At 37.1% G+C, this 15,117-nt stretch overlaps 1 protein-coding gene across 2 annotated transcripts; it reads left to right on the forward strand.

The window, feature by feature from the left end:
- Positions 1 to 2,231: 2,231 nt before the first annotated feature.
- Positions 2,232 to 15,117, forward strand: LOC144969433 (uncharacterized). 2 transcript variants are annotated; one of them, XM_078908542.1, is made up of 7 exons: positions 2,232 to 2,735; positions 4,259 to 5,022; positions 5,693 to 5,868; positions 9,513 to 9,705; positions 12,067 to 12,219; positions 13,216 to 13,410; positions 14,269 to 15,117. In XM_078908542.1, exons 2-7 carry the CDS (start codon positions 4,276 to 4,278, stop codon positions 14,449 to 14,451), a joined length of 1,647 nt encoding a protein of 548 aa, XP_078764668.1. In that variant the 5' UTR covers positions 2,232 to 2,735; positions 4,259 to 4,275; the 3' UTR covers positions 14,452 to 15,117. The 2 variants fall into 2 exon arrangements, with proteins under 2 accessions (XP_078764668.1, XP_078764667.1); XM_078908541.1 differs by lacking the exon at positions 2,232 to 2,735 and adding an exon at positions 2,846 to 2,966.

Consider the following 15,117-nt stretch of genomic DNA (forward strand, 5'->3'; position numbering starts at 1 on the left):
AAATCGTCAAACAAAATGTAGATAATAGGATTATATTTTAATGAAAGTGCGTGAACTTCGTGGTCAATTAGTCCTCTATCTATCTAAAATAATAATGATCATGATAATGGTAATGATAATAATAATAAATAATAATAATAATAATAATAATAATAATAATAATAATAATAATAATAATAATAATAATAATAATAATAATAATAATAATAATAATAATAATAATAACAATAATAATAATAACTATAATAATTACGATGATGATGAGGATGATTATATTTTTTTAATTGGCACGATACTGACTTACCAACTTCTCTGTACAATCTAAGATAAACCTATAAGCAATAACAACATTATAACAACAAATGAGTAATCACCAATATTATCCATATCACCACCACCACCACAACCATCACCACCACCACACCCACCACAACCACTGCCACCACCACCACAACAAACGTCACCACCACCACAACCACCACCACTGCCGCCACCACCACAACCAACACCACCACAACCAACACCACCACAACCAACACCACAACCAACACCACCACCACAACCAACACCACCGCCACCACCACAACCAACACCACCACCACAACAAACACCACCACAACCAACACCACCGCCACCACCACAACCACCACCACAAGCAACGCCGCCACCACCATCACCATAACCAAAACCACGACCAACAACAACAACAACAACAACAACAACAACAACAACATCATCAACAACAACAACAACAATACCTAAGCAACAACAGCAGCAGTAATTATCTCACTCCAAAACAAACAACAAAATAGTTCTGCAAACACGAATCCAAAAATGTTTGACATTCTGAGTCAGGGTTTGACTTTCGCGAAACGTTTCTTTCAGTGGATTTAACTTTAGAATTATTTCCTGTTTTGATGCGGTTGTTTGTTTTTTTTGTTTTGTTTTTGTATTCTTAAATGATATTTATCTCATTTTGTTGTTTATGTGCAACTCAACGTTAATAGCACACTGTTGAATTAGATTGCAAGATAGGAATATGTATTTGAAGAAAATATTTGAAATTTTAATAAACTAATTACTTACGCTAATTATTATGGCTGTGTTTATTTAACTAAATTAAATTCGAATGTTTAATTGCTAAATGAAAATCATGTTTACTTCTGATAAACAAAATTTCATTATTGTAGATAATTGCGACATTATCACGAAAACAAAACAGACGTTCACCCCACCCTACCTCTCAACAAACAAATCACAGATGTCATGGTTAAATAATATGAGGAGATGAAGTGAGTAGGAAAGTGCCAGAAGACAATAGAGAATAAAACATTTTCGCGGCGGTGATGGGGGTTTGAACCCGTGACCTTACTGGTACGACAACTCCGCCTGGCCGGGTAGAGCGTGACTGATTCTACCGTAAGAGCTACACACGATCCGGGAACTTTCTATTCTCTATTGTCTTCTGGCACTTTCCTACTATACTTCATCTCTTGCCTGTATCCACAATGATGCACAACTTGGCAATCTAATACTCTTGTTGTTACCAACCCTGTCTCCCCATTGCTGCCAAGATTTATCCAAAATTTATTTATTAGTCCATTTCTGACTAATTGGATTCAATAATCTGATGTCACGTCGCCCAGCAACGGCGACCATCGTGGTTCTAAACAAAGAACTAGATTACAAAAAGCAATAACAACGACATGAGTGACATCAACTCTATCTATCTATCTATCTATCTATCTATCTATCTATCTATCTATCTATCTATCTATATATATATATATTATATATATATATATATATATTATATATATATATATATGTATGTGTGTGTGTGTGTGTGTGGGTTTGTGTGTGTGTGTGTGCGTGTGTATGTTTTCTCCCCTATTTGCTCTCCGCATTATTTATCTTCCGTCCTTCCGTAGCGAGGGGCTCGCGCTAACGAATGTTAGAACCCGATCATCCCACTCTTAACCCTATACCAGCTAGAGACGATCCTTCTCTAACTCTAACCTGCCATCATATTTATTTTACATTCAACCCAATGACTTGGATTTCAAATAATTTCCAGTCTCAATGCTAGAAGAAATAATAGTTTGGTCTGTTGTTAAACCAGCTGTAAAATAGGAAAAAATATTTTAAAATGAGCTTTTATATAGCGCAATATCCACTAAATGTGCTCAAAGCGCTTTACAAGGGGTCCCTGGCCAACAGCAACATTTAACATTTAGGACGTGACATGTCGCTTGTTAGGCGATGTAATAATTTTTTCGAACATAGACCACGCTGTTAACCAGGTACTCATTTTACACCTGAGTACGGTGAGAGAATGTAAGTAAAGAGCCTTCTCCAAGGACTCAACTATGCGCCGAGCGAGGCTCGAACCCAGGACCTTCGGATCCGAAATTGAGTGTCATACCACTAGACTACATAGCCGCAAATAGAAGAAATCGTTTGAAAGAGAGTTTGTCGTCGCCGTTGATGTGTCTTTTGTAATTTTGCTTAAATGGTTGTTGAGTGGTATGTGTTGTGTTCCCCAATGAAACAGTAACACACCACATGCTTGAATGTCAACCTCTTGAAGACCTGAGATGCACATTCCTCCCACCAAATCCAAGCATCAGTAACACACTTTATAGTCACCTGGAACAACTACAAAAGACATCTAACTTCTACATCATGGCACAAGACCGAAGGGCTAGAGCTCAGGTGGTCGCTGGTTCGGATAAGTAAGTATATAAGTAAGTCGTCGCCGTTGAAGGGTTAATGTTCGGTCATGGATGTGTGACGTCAGATGTCGCAGTGCAGTGTATCTTTTGGCTCCTTGGCATAGTGAGAGGTGGCCTTGCTAGTGAATAAAAGAGATCCTACAATTATTAAAGTATTATTATTCCTGTTCCATTACAATAACAAGTGATACTAGCTAAGATGTCAAGTGCTTGTGACTTCAAAACAACCAGGTAAAATTGGGTTTGGCCATTCACAATTATTGCTGTGATTTCATCTGGTACGTGAAGTTGCTCTGTTGTGTTTTGATATGAAATTGTTTTCTGGGTATAAAGCACGACCGTTATGCAGACGTTTATCTAAAATCTGGATGTTAGACTCGGTATTATGGTCACCTGGAACTACTACAAAAAACGTCTAACTTCTACGTCATGGCACAAGACCGAAGGGCTACAGCTCAGGTGGTCGCTGGTTCGGATAAGTAAGTTAGTAACCATGGCTGTGTTTCGATTAAACGAAAGCACGTCTTTCTCGGTCGAGAAACACCCGTAAATATAATAATCTTCGTAGATACCTTATTTTCTTTATTATAAAGACGATTTGAATGAATATTCCTGTTATCCCCACCACCATGTGGATTTCGAGGGTGAAATCTTTTTAATTAGTAAAAACCAATCGTTTTATATAATCAGTGCTAAATCTATCTAGACACCTTTAATAAAAGTCTAGCAAGGTTTTCCGTAGTTTTTTATTCTTCACGTTTTTTATTTTTCTTGACGATTTAATACGTTTTAACTTAAAGGCTTTTAAGTGTGGCCACCCGCATTTGAATTGCAAAATTTTGAAACTGGATTTTACGTAAGACGGCATTTTCTCGATATTTCATTATTGCCTTCGGATATTTTTTTTAAATGAGAAGAAATGCATTTTCATGAATTAAAATGTAAAGCGCATTGAGCATGATATCATTTTCAAAATTCCCTATAGAACTGCCATATACTATCATCTATTATTATATTAAACTGGAGGAGGTGGATGGAGAAGGGGACATTCGATGAGAAGGAGGGGAGGTCTCCCCACATGTAGAAAAAAAAGTTGTCATTTAATGTAGCATAGTCTGAGTGAAGTCACGAATGCCCCAAGATTCTGAACAAGAAGGCTATTTGAAATAGATTTTGGATTGACAGCACAGTACTCTCAATAATTTCATAACATAAACAACTATTCGAGTTAACCCTCTCCTTACCAGCCATTGTCAGGATTTCCCCCAAATCTTCACACCCAACTAACACAAAAATATATTTTTTATCACTCAAACACAATAGCAGTAAGTTCTTGCGACACTTTAGCAAAACATGCTCTACAACACACTGTTCATTTTCTTTAAATTTTATGATATACAAAAGAAATTTGGATAGAAAAATGTTGATTGTATCATAACGAATGTGACGATTTTCCTATAGTTGGTAAGGAGAGGGTTAAGGTGTTAAAATGATTTTCTCATATTTTAAATTTTATTTTACAGAGATTGCTAATATTATTATGGTCAGCATAAATATCTACTTGATGATGGCAGCGCAAATCTTGATCGTTTGCATTGTCTCCCTTTACTGTGCGAGATCAGAGAATATCGTCAACGGCGAGGCACCTACAATAGAAGCATCAGGAATTGCCGGAGACAGTTCATATAAAGAATCGAAGGAAGTCATAAATCCAGACGTTTATTCCTTCAAACATTACAATTTTCCAGAAGGCCCACTATTATCTGACCTACGTCACCGGCGTACAACCGATGACCATGACAGAATAAAAAGAGATATCGGTGAATGCCAAGGTTTAAACCCCTCCAATTTCGAATCCGTTCTTAACTCTACATATATTGTTTTTAGCGACTTACTTCTGCACCAACTCTTACATAACCAGGAATGTTTTTGCAATGCTTCAAATTCAAATCCTTGTGATATTCAATGCAATTCGTGTGATGAAGATGAAGACCGTTGCCATCATTATGGTACATGCTGTGTTACAACAAAATCAACTGTTGCAGATAAAACAAATGAAGCAATTCCAGCTCCAGTATGTTTTAAAACTGCTAGTTCATCCGAACCGCCATTCCTTGTCAAAAGGTCTTGTCCTGAAGACTACGATGACGTCGATACGAAATCTTTATGTGAGGACACACGTTCTTGGAATAATATCACCCGTGAAATGGTGACTTTTGTCACTGACAACAGCACGAACGTCCATTATTTCAATCAATATTGTGCCAAGTGCAACAAAGCAACAGAGGTAAGGAATGTTGTTATAAATTTAGAATTCGCTTCTCTTCTTCAGTAATTTGCATGCTGAGCGGCAGGTTGTTTTTGTCTTTCAACAAACACAAGCCGTGTTGAGCATGGTGAGTAGCTACATGTCTGATAACAATAGACAAACTCTATATCCATGTAATATTTAGAACATTATTTTGGCCACATTCCCGCAATTGACACAAGATTAAATAAGGTACCGGCTATTGGCAGAGACAAATTATATTGTAAGAAAACCAATACAGAATTGGCATTCAATTGACCAACTATAATATTGAAAAAGGTATTGTTTAGAGGTAAAATCGTAGAAATGCGTTGACTTTTTTGTTATCACGACATTAACACGACATCGTTTAGTTGAAGTTTGCCTAATAAGAATATGAAAAGTCTTCAGTTATGCCACTACTTTTTAAAATAATAATAATAATAATAATAATAATAATAATAATAATAATAATAATAATAATAATAATACACATTTAGACAGCGCTCATTCTCGTGTAAAACACAAGCGCTGGGCACTTTACAATATAAATTATCAATTTTGAGTGAAAACAAAATGCATTGCAATGGATTCATAGCCCAATCGGATGCCGTGGCCCACAATCATACTCGTTTAAGACCAATCTGTGTTTCCCCCTTTCTCTCTCCAGATCAGCTTTTGGAAGACCAAAATATTTTGTTGGAGCTTTTTCTATCTACGCTGGGCCCGTAGCAAACTGGAGCTCTTAAGGCTGGCTCAAAGGAGAGGTTCTCTGTGCGCGTTGGATCAAATTCCTGCTGTCTCTTTAACAAATTTATCTCATTGCGATCCTAAATTCTACAAAGGGTAAGAGTGATGTTTGATTTAAAACGATATATATGAGGTAATGTATATAGTCAATTTCAAAAGAAATTAGACAGTTTTTATTTGCTATTTTCTCTCATAAGAGAAAAGAAGGTTGTACGTGGTATATATCTTAAAGAAGTAGACACATTTTTCTGTGATCTTCAAAGCACACATTAAACACACGGTATGATAATCACATTCCACATAGAATAATGTTAACACATAGTTAAATCTCCAGACATGAAGTTACACATAATTTTACAAGTTGGGCTACTTGTGGAGCATTGAAATTTGTTATGTCTGTGGTTGTGCGGCTATGTGGTCTAGTGGTATGCCACTCGTTTCGGATCGGAAGGTCCTGGGTTCGAGCCTCGCGCTCGGCGCATAGTTGAGTCCTTGGAAAAGACTCTTTACTCACATTCTCTCACCGTACTCAGGTGTAAAATGAGTACCTGGCCGTTAACAGCGTTGTCTTTGTCCGAAAAATTGTAATATCGCCTAACAGGCGTCATGTCTCGTCCTACATGTTAAATGTTGCTGTTGACCAGGGACCCCTTGAAAAGCGCATTGAGCACGTTAAGTGGATATTGCGCTATATAAAATCTCAATTTTTTGTTTGTTTTAGTAATACTGACGTTTATTTGAGACCGAAAGGGGTTTATCAAGGTTTCAAAGTGTGTTCAATTTTAGGGTTTCGCCAATAATTCATACATTTGATGACAACATACATGAATGTGAAGAAAAAAAAACGGTAAATGGAACCAAAATAAATAAAATGATACCATTAATAACCAGAACAATACAATATTGGTATTACCACGAATACTTACAATAATTGGAAGGGTATGCTTACACCCTCCACAATTATTAAGAGTAGCCGATTGGAAGCAATGGAGTTACCAGATGACCGGTTAGGTTGTGATTTGTTTTGATTGACTAACAGAATTCCGAGTAGCGGGAAAAGAACACAAATTGGATTCAATAGTCTGATGTCACGTCGCCCAACAACGGCGGCCATCGTGGTTCTAAACAAAGAAAATCGGTACTTTTTATTCTTCATGCTGGTTAGAAATGTTCATATGTCTTGTGATCAGAATGTGTAAAAGTCAAAACATGATCAGATTTATGTTTTTTATCCTCTGGATACGCTTTTATGCTCGTCGGAGAAATATTTCATAAGGGCGTCCGCCATTGTTCCGATAGTTTAGAGCCAGTTACTAAGTTACCATGCGTCATTACGAGGGAAGTGACGTTACGACTGTAGAATCGTATTGGTATTGACCTAGTTACGTTTAAAAAGTACCATAAACGTCTAGAAAAGGGGAACAACAATGCAAACAAGGTATGGGGACGAACCAATGTCTGTAGGTTGCTATGGTTTCAATATAATATGTGTCAGTGCATGACATAATCAGTGGGAAGGTGAAAAATTTGGATTTGCATTTTTTTTTTCATTTTCTGAAAGCATATGCTCCCCAGAGCATGTAAATATTTATTTGAAGTAAGTCGGGTTTTTTTTCATGAAGTTATGGTCAGATGTATGGGAAAGGTATCCAGCAATTTTTCTCAAATTTCATACTTTTTCAATTTGAGTAGCTGTAAAAAATATTTAGAAGTGAAATTGAGCTTTGATATTTCCCGACGATGTACAAAAAGGGTTGGCTTAATCATTTATGACAAGAACTCATTATTTTGATAATAGTGACCTTCTAACTAAACTTGGCAATATCACAGTTCAAACCTTTTCACCATCCGACTGATTATGTCATTCACTATAAAGATATGGTTCCATTTGGGGAGATGATGACAGTGTATAAAGAAGTCATTCTGTGAACGAATGGCAGTGCCAGCTTGGACAGTTGAATTGGTTGTGAGTCCAGCCTCGGAGAAGAATTGAATTTACGATTAAAGAAAAACTGCAGCGGATGTCATGGAAAAATAAGTATGAACATTTAATAAATAACACTTTTAAAAGGTAATATTAAATGCACTAAACACTGGTTAATTTATTCTCCCGTTCTCAGCAGAGCAGTCCATAGGAAGCCAAATCTTTATTTTAAACAGTACAAGTCGCCTTTTTGGTGTCCTTTTTGTACTAGATGTGCGGCTATGTGGTCTAGTGATATGACACTCGCTTTCGGATCGGAAGGTCCTGGGTTCGTGCCTCGCTCGGCGCATAGTGAGTCCTTGGAAAAGACTCTTTACTCACATTCTGTAACCGTACTCAGGTATAAAATGAGTACCTGGCCGTCAACAGCGTTGTCTCTGTCGGAAAAAAATTGTAATATCGCATAACAGGCGTTATGTCTCGTTCTACATGTAACGTGTTGCTGTTGGTCAGGGACCCTTTGTAAAGCGCTTTGAGCACATTTAGTGGATATTGAATATTGAGCTATATAAAAAGCTCTAGTTTTTAATAAATATCTTCTATGATGTTCGATACACATAGCATAAGACATATTCACACTTGTGGGATATATGTTAATTGCCTAATAGATGGACAAATTTCCGGAGTTACTCAGTCACTGACCACGCTAAACATCGCTTGAATTAATGAGACAAGACACCGTTCCGAGCCTGAGACACCAGGTATAATACCGACTGCAATTAAGAAACCTCCGCTCCTGTCTCTGGATTTTTCACATTTATTTTTAAAAAAATTGAGCTTTTATATAGCGCAATATCCACTAAATGTGCTCAAAGAGATTTACAAGGGATCCCTGGTCAACAGCAACATTTAACATGTAGGACGGTACATGCCACCTGTTAGGCGATGTTACAATTTTTCGGACAAAGACACGGCTGTCAACGGCCAGGTACTCATTATACACCTGAGTACGGTGAGAGAATGTGAGTAAAGAGACTTTTCCAAGGGCTCAACTATGCGCCGAGCGCGAGGCTCGAACCCAGGACCTTCTGATCTGAAAGCGAGTGTCATACCACTAGACCACATAGCCGCACAGACCACATAGCCGCACTTTTATTTTATGACTAGATGAAACACATATGTAGGCCAAACCATTTATGCATCTTCTACTTAGCTACTTTGTTTCATTCTTTTTAAGTTCATAGCGTCGCGGAATGAAGGGAGAAATTTGTCTGCAGTCGAGATCCGCGGAGCGTTTCAGACAGTAGAGCTGTAACAGTGATGCAATTCGGGGTACACAGCTGTCACTTTTCACTGGAAGTAAATGGTAAGGCCTGATTTAATCAAATCGGACCACAATAATTGTGTAAAGCCTGTAGAGCCTTAGCTCGTGGTTTATCACTGTTAGAATGTGGTCTAGTGGTATGACACTCACTTTCGGATCGGAAGGTCCTGGGTTCGAGCCTCGCTCTACGCATAGTTGAGTCCTTGGAAAAGACTCTTTACTTACATTCTCTCACCGTACTCAGGTGTAAAATGAGTACCTGGCCGTTAACAGCGTTGTCTTTGTCCGAAAAATTGTAATATCTCCTAACAGGCGTCATGTCTCGTCCTACATGTTAAATGTTACTGTTGACCAGGGACACCTTGTAAAGCGCTTTGAGCACGTCAAGTGGATATTGCGCTATATAAAAAAAGCTCAAAAAAAGCTCAATACTGTCTAAAGACTTTTGAGTGAAACTCCAAATAAACTTTTTTCTTAATTTTCCAATTCCAGTAATGACGATTCGGTTATCAGCACCTGCAACGTCACAGGCCTGGAAAAGACCTACATTCCCGGAGTTGTAGAACGGTGTTACGCTGAACGATACGAGCTCAGGTTCCGCGTTGTGTTCAGAGGTTTGGTTTTCAGAAATATATTTTGTCTGCTGTGTAACAATTTGGGAAGATTCAAGCACAAGAAAACCTTGGTAAGTAAAATAAATACGAGTATAAGGAATTCATTGTGGTTTTTTTTTAAACCATCAATCCTGACCAAGAAGAAAAAAGATGAGCTTTATATAGCGCAATATCCACTAAATGTGCTCAAAGCGCTTTACAAGGGGTCCCTGGTCAATAGCAACATTTAACATGTTGGACGGCGAATGACGCCTGTTAGGCGATATTACAATTTTTCGGACAAAGACAACGCTGTTAACGGCCATGTACTCATTTTAAACCCGAGTACGGTGAGATAATGTGAATAAAGAGCCTTTTCCAAGGACTCAACTATGCGCCGAGCGCAGGACCCTTTGAGCAGGACCTTCCGATCCGAAAGCGAGTGTCATACCACTAGACCACATAGCCGCACTATAGGAAATTAGGAGCGCCAGATCATGACTTGGTAGTACGGTAGTTGCACTGTACTGCCAGGTGATCTTTAAGGTGTTATAATGCCTGCATCTAGCATGGTCTATATTTCCTTTTCTATCGCCTTTTCCTTAGAAAGAGGGACGGGATAGGATTTGCAAGGATAGGAGTGGGGTCAAGAAGGTTAATTTCACTTCCTCTAAGTCTGTATGTCCAGGTCTGTCTGAAAATGAAAAGCAGGTCTTGTGGCGGCTGATTATGTCCCGTAGTTGTTCTTTTCGCTCCGGGTCAAGATCTGAATCGATGTCTACTTCGCCATGCGTCTCTGACCGTGGCCTTTGTCATGTTATAGTCTGATACTGACCAAAAAATGACGTCAAAATGCCAGTATTTGGCCACAAAAGAAAACAAATCGTGAGTTGTATTCAATAGTTCAACCAATGAAATAACTTGTTTCCATGAGCTCTACTAACGACAACTCAATAAGCGGTGCAAAAACCAAATAATGACGTCATACTGCCAGTCCTTTTCGATTTCAGTATCAGGCTATAACATAACGATGGCTACGCTCTGACTCAGTAATAGGCTGGTTCAGGGTGAAGGTTTCATTACTTTCCACCTCCTCAGCTACCATTAAGGACATCAAGGCAGCTTGTGAATCTCTCTCTCAAAATACTTTCTCAGTAGGCTGATGTGATAAGTCTTGTGTCTTCCTTTCACATTCTGACAATCATTCGTTCTGGACAGTTTCTTTGTGATAGTGTATGGGCCTTGCTATGCAATTTGTAATCTATTATCTCCAGAAGGTAGGAAACAGTAAGGTTTTATCTCTGAGTTGTAATTGGATTCAATAGTCTGATGTCACGTCGCCCAGCAACGGCGGCCATCGTGGTTCAAAACAAAGGAAATCTGTACTTTTTATTCTTCATGCTGGCTAAAACTTTTCATATGTCTTGTGATCAGAATGTGTAAAAGTCAAAACATGATCAGATTTATAATGTTTTTTTCCCCCTCTGGACACACTTTCATGCTCGTCGGAGAAATATTTCATAAGGGCGTCCGCCATTGTTCCGATAGTTTAGAGCCAGTTACTAAGTTAACATGCGTCATTTCGAGGGAAGTGACGTCATGACTGTTGAAGCGTATTCTCGCTAGCGTGTGTCTTTTGTTGTAGTTCCCAGCTTGTTTTGCCCGAGCCCGCTTTTAGGTTGCCACCCTCATCATCATCATCATCATCATCATCATCATCATCATCATCATCATCATCATCATCATCATCATCATCATCATCTCATCATCATCATCACATCATCATCATCATCATCATCATCATCTCATCAATCATCATCATCTCATCATCATCATCATCATCATCATCATCATCATCATCTCATCATCATCATCCTCATCATCTCCTCACTCATCTCATCATCATCGTCATCATCATCCTCACTACCATCATCATCTATTTCTTCTTCTTCTTCTTCTTCTTCTTCTTCTTCTTCTTCTCTACTACTACTACTACTACTACTACTACTACTACTACTATACTACTACTACTACATCTACTACAACAAAAAACAATACTACTACAACTACTACTACTACTACTACTACTACTACTACTACTACTACTACTACTTCTACTACTCTACACTACTACTACTACTACTACTACTACTACTATACTACTACTACATACCTACTACTACTACTACTACTACTACTACCTACCTACTACTACTACTACTACTACTACTACTACTACTACTACTACTACTACTACTACTACTAATACTACTACTACTACTACTACTACTACTACTACTACTACTACTACTACTACTACTACTACTACTACTACTACTACTACTACTACTTCTACTACTACTACTTTCGCTGCCTCTTTATGACGCACTCCATCCACATTATAAACGATATTTGATTTATTGATCACAGCATAATATTTCCATTGTCTTTAGAATTGCAATGGAGTTGAAGTTGAAGGAAACTCCGCCACAAAAACTGAAATTCGGTTGCCTCCCTTCCGGCTGTCACTAGATTTCGACGACCCAGTCAAGCCCGATGCATTTGACAACCCAATATGCGCAAAAAACAAATGGATTGACCCAGTAGTATGGATTTTAATGTTCCTTTCTCTTGTGTTTTTATCACTTACATCTGCAATCTCGTTAAAATTGGCCAGTCAGTGTATAGGGAATAAGATTAGCGGAAGAGTAGCGTCCCTTGATTGGACGTCAAACTTAAATAGAGAACGTCAACATGGTTTTGCGCATGCGTCTCTCTCTCTCTCTCTCGTCCTCGCTTTCGGTGAAAAGTCTCAGGCCGCTTTCACCGGAAGCGAGGACGAGAGACGCATGCGCAAAACCAAATGACGTTCTCTCTCTAATAACTTTTCCGCCGGTGACGTCCAATCAAGAGACGCTACTCTTCCGCTAATCTCATTCCCTATAGATAAATAGAGGAAAAGCAAACAAGACCCTTTGAGCACCGTATTACCATTTGCTAACAGTACAAATGTCTTCTCAGTTTCAAGTTAAAGTAAAAAAAAATAAAAAAATAGAACCCCATATTGTTGCCAAATAGCAATCAATATATTGCATCAATTTGATAAATACATAATATGTGAACAACCGCCTCGAAACGGTATTTTATCGGGGCGAATTGTATGCTGAAAATCAATATTTAATTCGAAAGGGCCCGAATTGCATTTTGACTTTTCACAGTTTACAAAATTACATTTGTGTCCCACCGTCTCGAAACGCTATTATGTCGGAACAAACCAGATGTTTAAAAGTCGAATTTAATTTTAAACTCGTCAAAAATATAAATTGTTGGCATTAGCACCCTGAAATATGGTATCCATTCTCCTCAATAAAACATACAAACTCAACACAAGACTGATATTTCTGGCTATAAATTCAATTTTCAACATCTTAACCATCCCTACTTAATACAGTTTTGAGGCGAAGGGTCACATTTATTCTTTTATCGAAATTATTCTTATCTAACTTCAAAATTCAGACTTAAATTTCAGTTTACTGCATTTGGTCCACGCTAACATAATCTTGCTTTGAAACTTATCAAAATCTATCTGTTTTACTTTCTAGATAAATTGCAATTCGTTGGTTTGCACAGCGGGAAAAGTCCTAAAGTCAAATCGTTGTCAAAGTGCGTTGAATGTTATCAAAGGTCTGCCATATCGAATGAGTCTCCTGCTTATATCTCTCACCCATTACAACGACCCAAGGACTGGCGTATACGAATTAGACATACAAACTGTTACAACTATTCTTCGAGAAAAGGTAAGTGAAATACCAGAGCAAGGTTGTTCTGTTCTAACCAATTTGACAGAAAGAATAGATTCGGCACTTTCATCTAATTCTAAATGACGTCATTAAATCAAATTGAAAGTAGCATCTAACTTCCGTTACGGTTAAAGATATAATATGTTTGTATAGCACATAGATTGAGTACATTTAAGTTGATTAATTATCTTTAACATATTTATCATGATTGTTATCTTTCCCTCAATCACCCCCTTCACAAATATATTAAGTTCTCCATGAGGAGCAGTCGCCTTATATCTATAAAAACAAAGACAACACGTCACCTTAATTCATTTTTGCCACATGGTGTTCGAATTTTTAACGCGCAACTGGGATTTAAATTAAATACTATTTTCTAAATATACACACACAAGTTCGGATCAAATTAATATATAAAGTGTTGCTATTGGTTCTTGTTTGTATATTTTTACATTTTTGCGCATTTGCATATATATATATATATATATATATATGTATACATTGTCGACATAGATTCTCAACTTTGTTTTTATACATTTTTATGCATGCCACGTCTGTAAACGAATTTCCATTTTATTTTTTATGAATAAATTATATTATTATTATTATTATTATTATTATTATTATTATTATTATTATTATTATTATTATTATTATTATTATTATTTTTATTATTATTATTATTATTACTATTATTATTATTATAATTATTATTATTATTATTATCATTATTATCATTATTATTATTGTTATTATTATTATTATTATTATTATTATTATTATTATTATTATTATTATTGTTATTATTGTTATTATCATTATCATTATTATTATAAATTCCAATCAATATTTCAGATCAGGGAGATTCTTCGTCTTGGCTCAGAAATGGAGATACAAATTGGTGTGATTCTGGAGCCACAAAAGATTGAGTTTGGACGTGATGACGGTTTTAACAATAGCTCGATCTTATTTGATATGCCCAGATTCATTTGGATTAATGTATTTTTGGAAAAAAGATTTTTTTTTGATAGAACCTAGAGATGAAGTTGAAAATTTAATATTGAATTTATACCACAATCGGATCGTAAATATTACCATGAAAAATTATTACTCGTCTTCATATAAGTCCCAATTTGTTGATATGTCATCTTTTGATATTAATAGCCCGTGTAGAAATTTATCAACCGTTATGTGTCACACTGAGATTCATAAAACAGAATACCAAAAATATGGCTTTATTAGCAAGTTCAACGAATCGCTTCGGGAATTGTACATTAAGAAATCAGATTTCATCGAACTACGGCCTTATCTGACGTGTCCTTACATCAAATTGTATGTGGACGACGTCGATATAGAAGAGACGATCGAGCCTTGGCCAGTTCCTCACGTCACAAACATTTTACTCAGTTTTAAATCTGGTTTTGCCGTGGAGCTTAACGACTCGTATGAAATAAACCAGGTTTATCGACGGGAAAATGGAGTGTTTTACGTTTGTCTTGAACTGCTCGAGTTAAAGTTTTCAAACTTCGAAGTTCCCAATCGGAGTAATAGTTCCAGTAAGATCGCGGGTTCGAGCCCCCAAGTTTTTATTCTCTGTTGTCTTCTGGCACTTTCCTACTCACTTCAATTCTTGTCATTATCAACATAACTGCCTGATCCATTCGCTTTTCTGAATTAAAAGTTCACGCCAAATACAGGAGCATA

This window comes from Berghia stephanieae, chromosome 3, assembly GCF_034508935.2.
Source record: "Berghia stephanieae isolate SIO BIC M18660-M18661 chromosome 3, UCSD_Bste_1.3, whole genome shotgun sequence".
Lineage (NCBI taxonomy): Eukaryota > Metazoa > Mollusca > Gastropoda > Nudibranchia > Aeolidiidae > Berghia > Berghia stephanieae.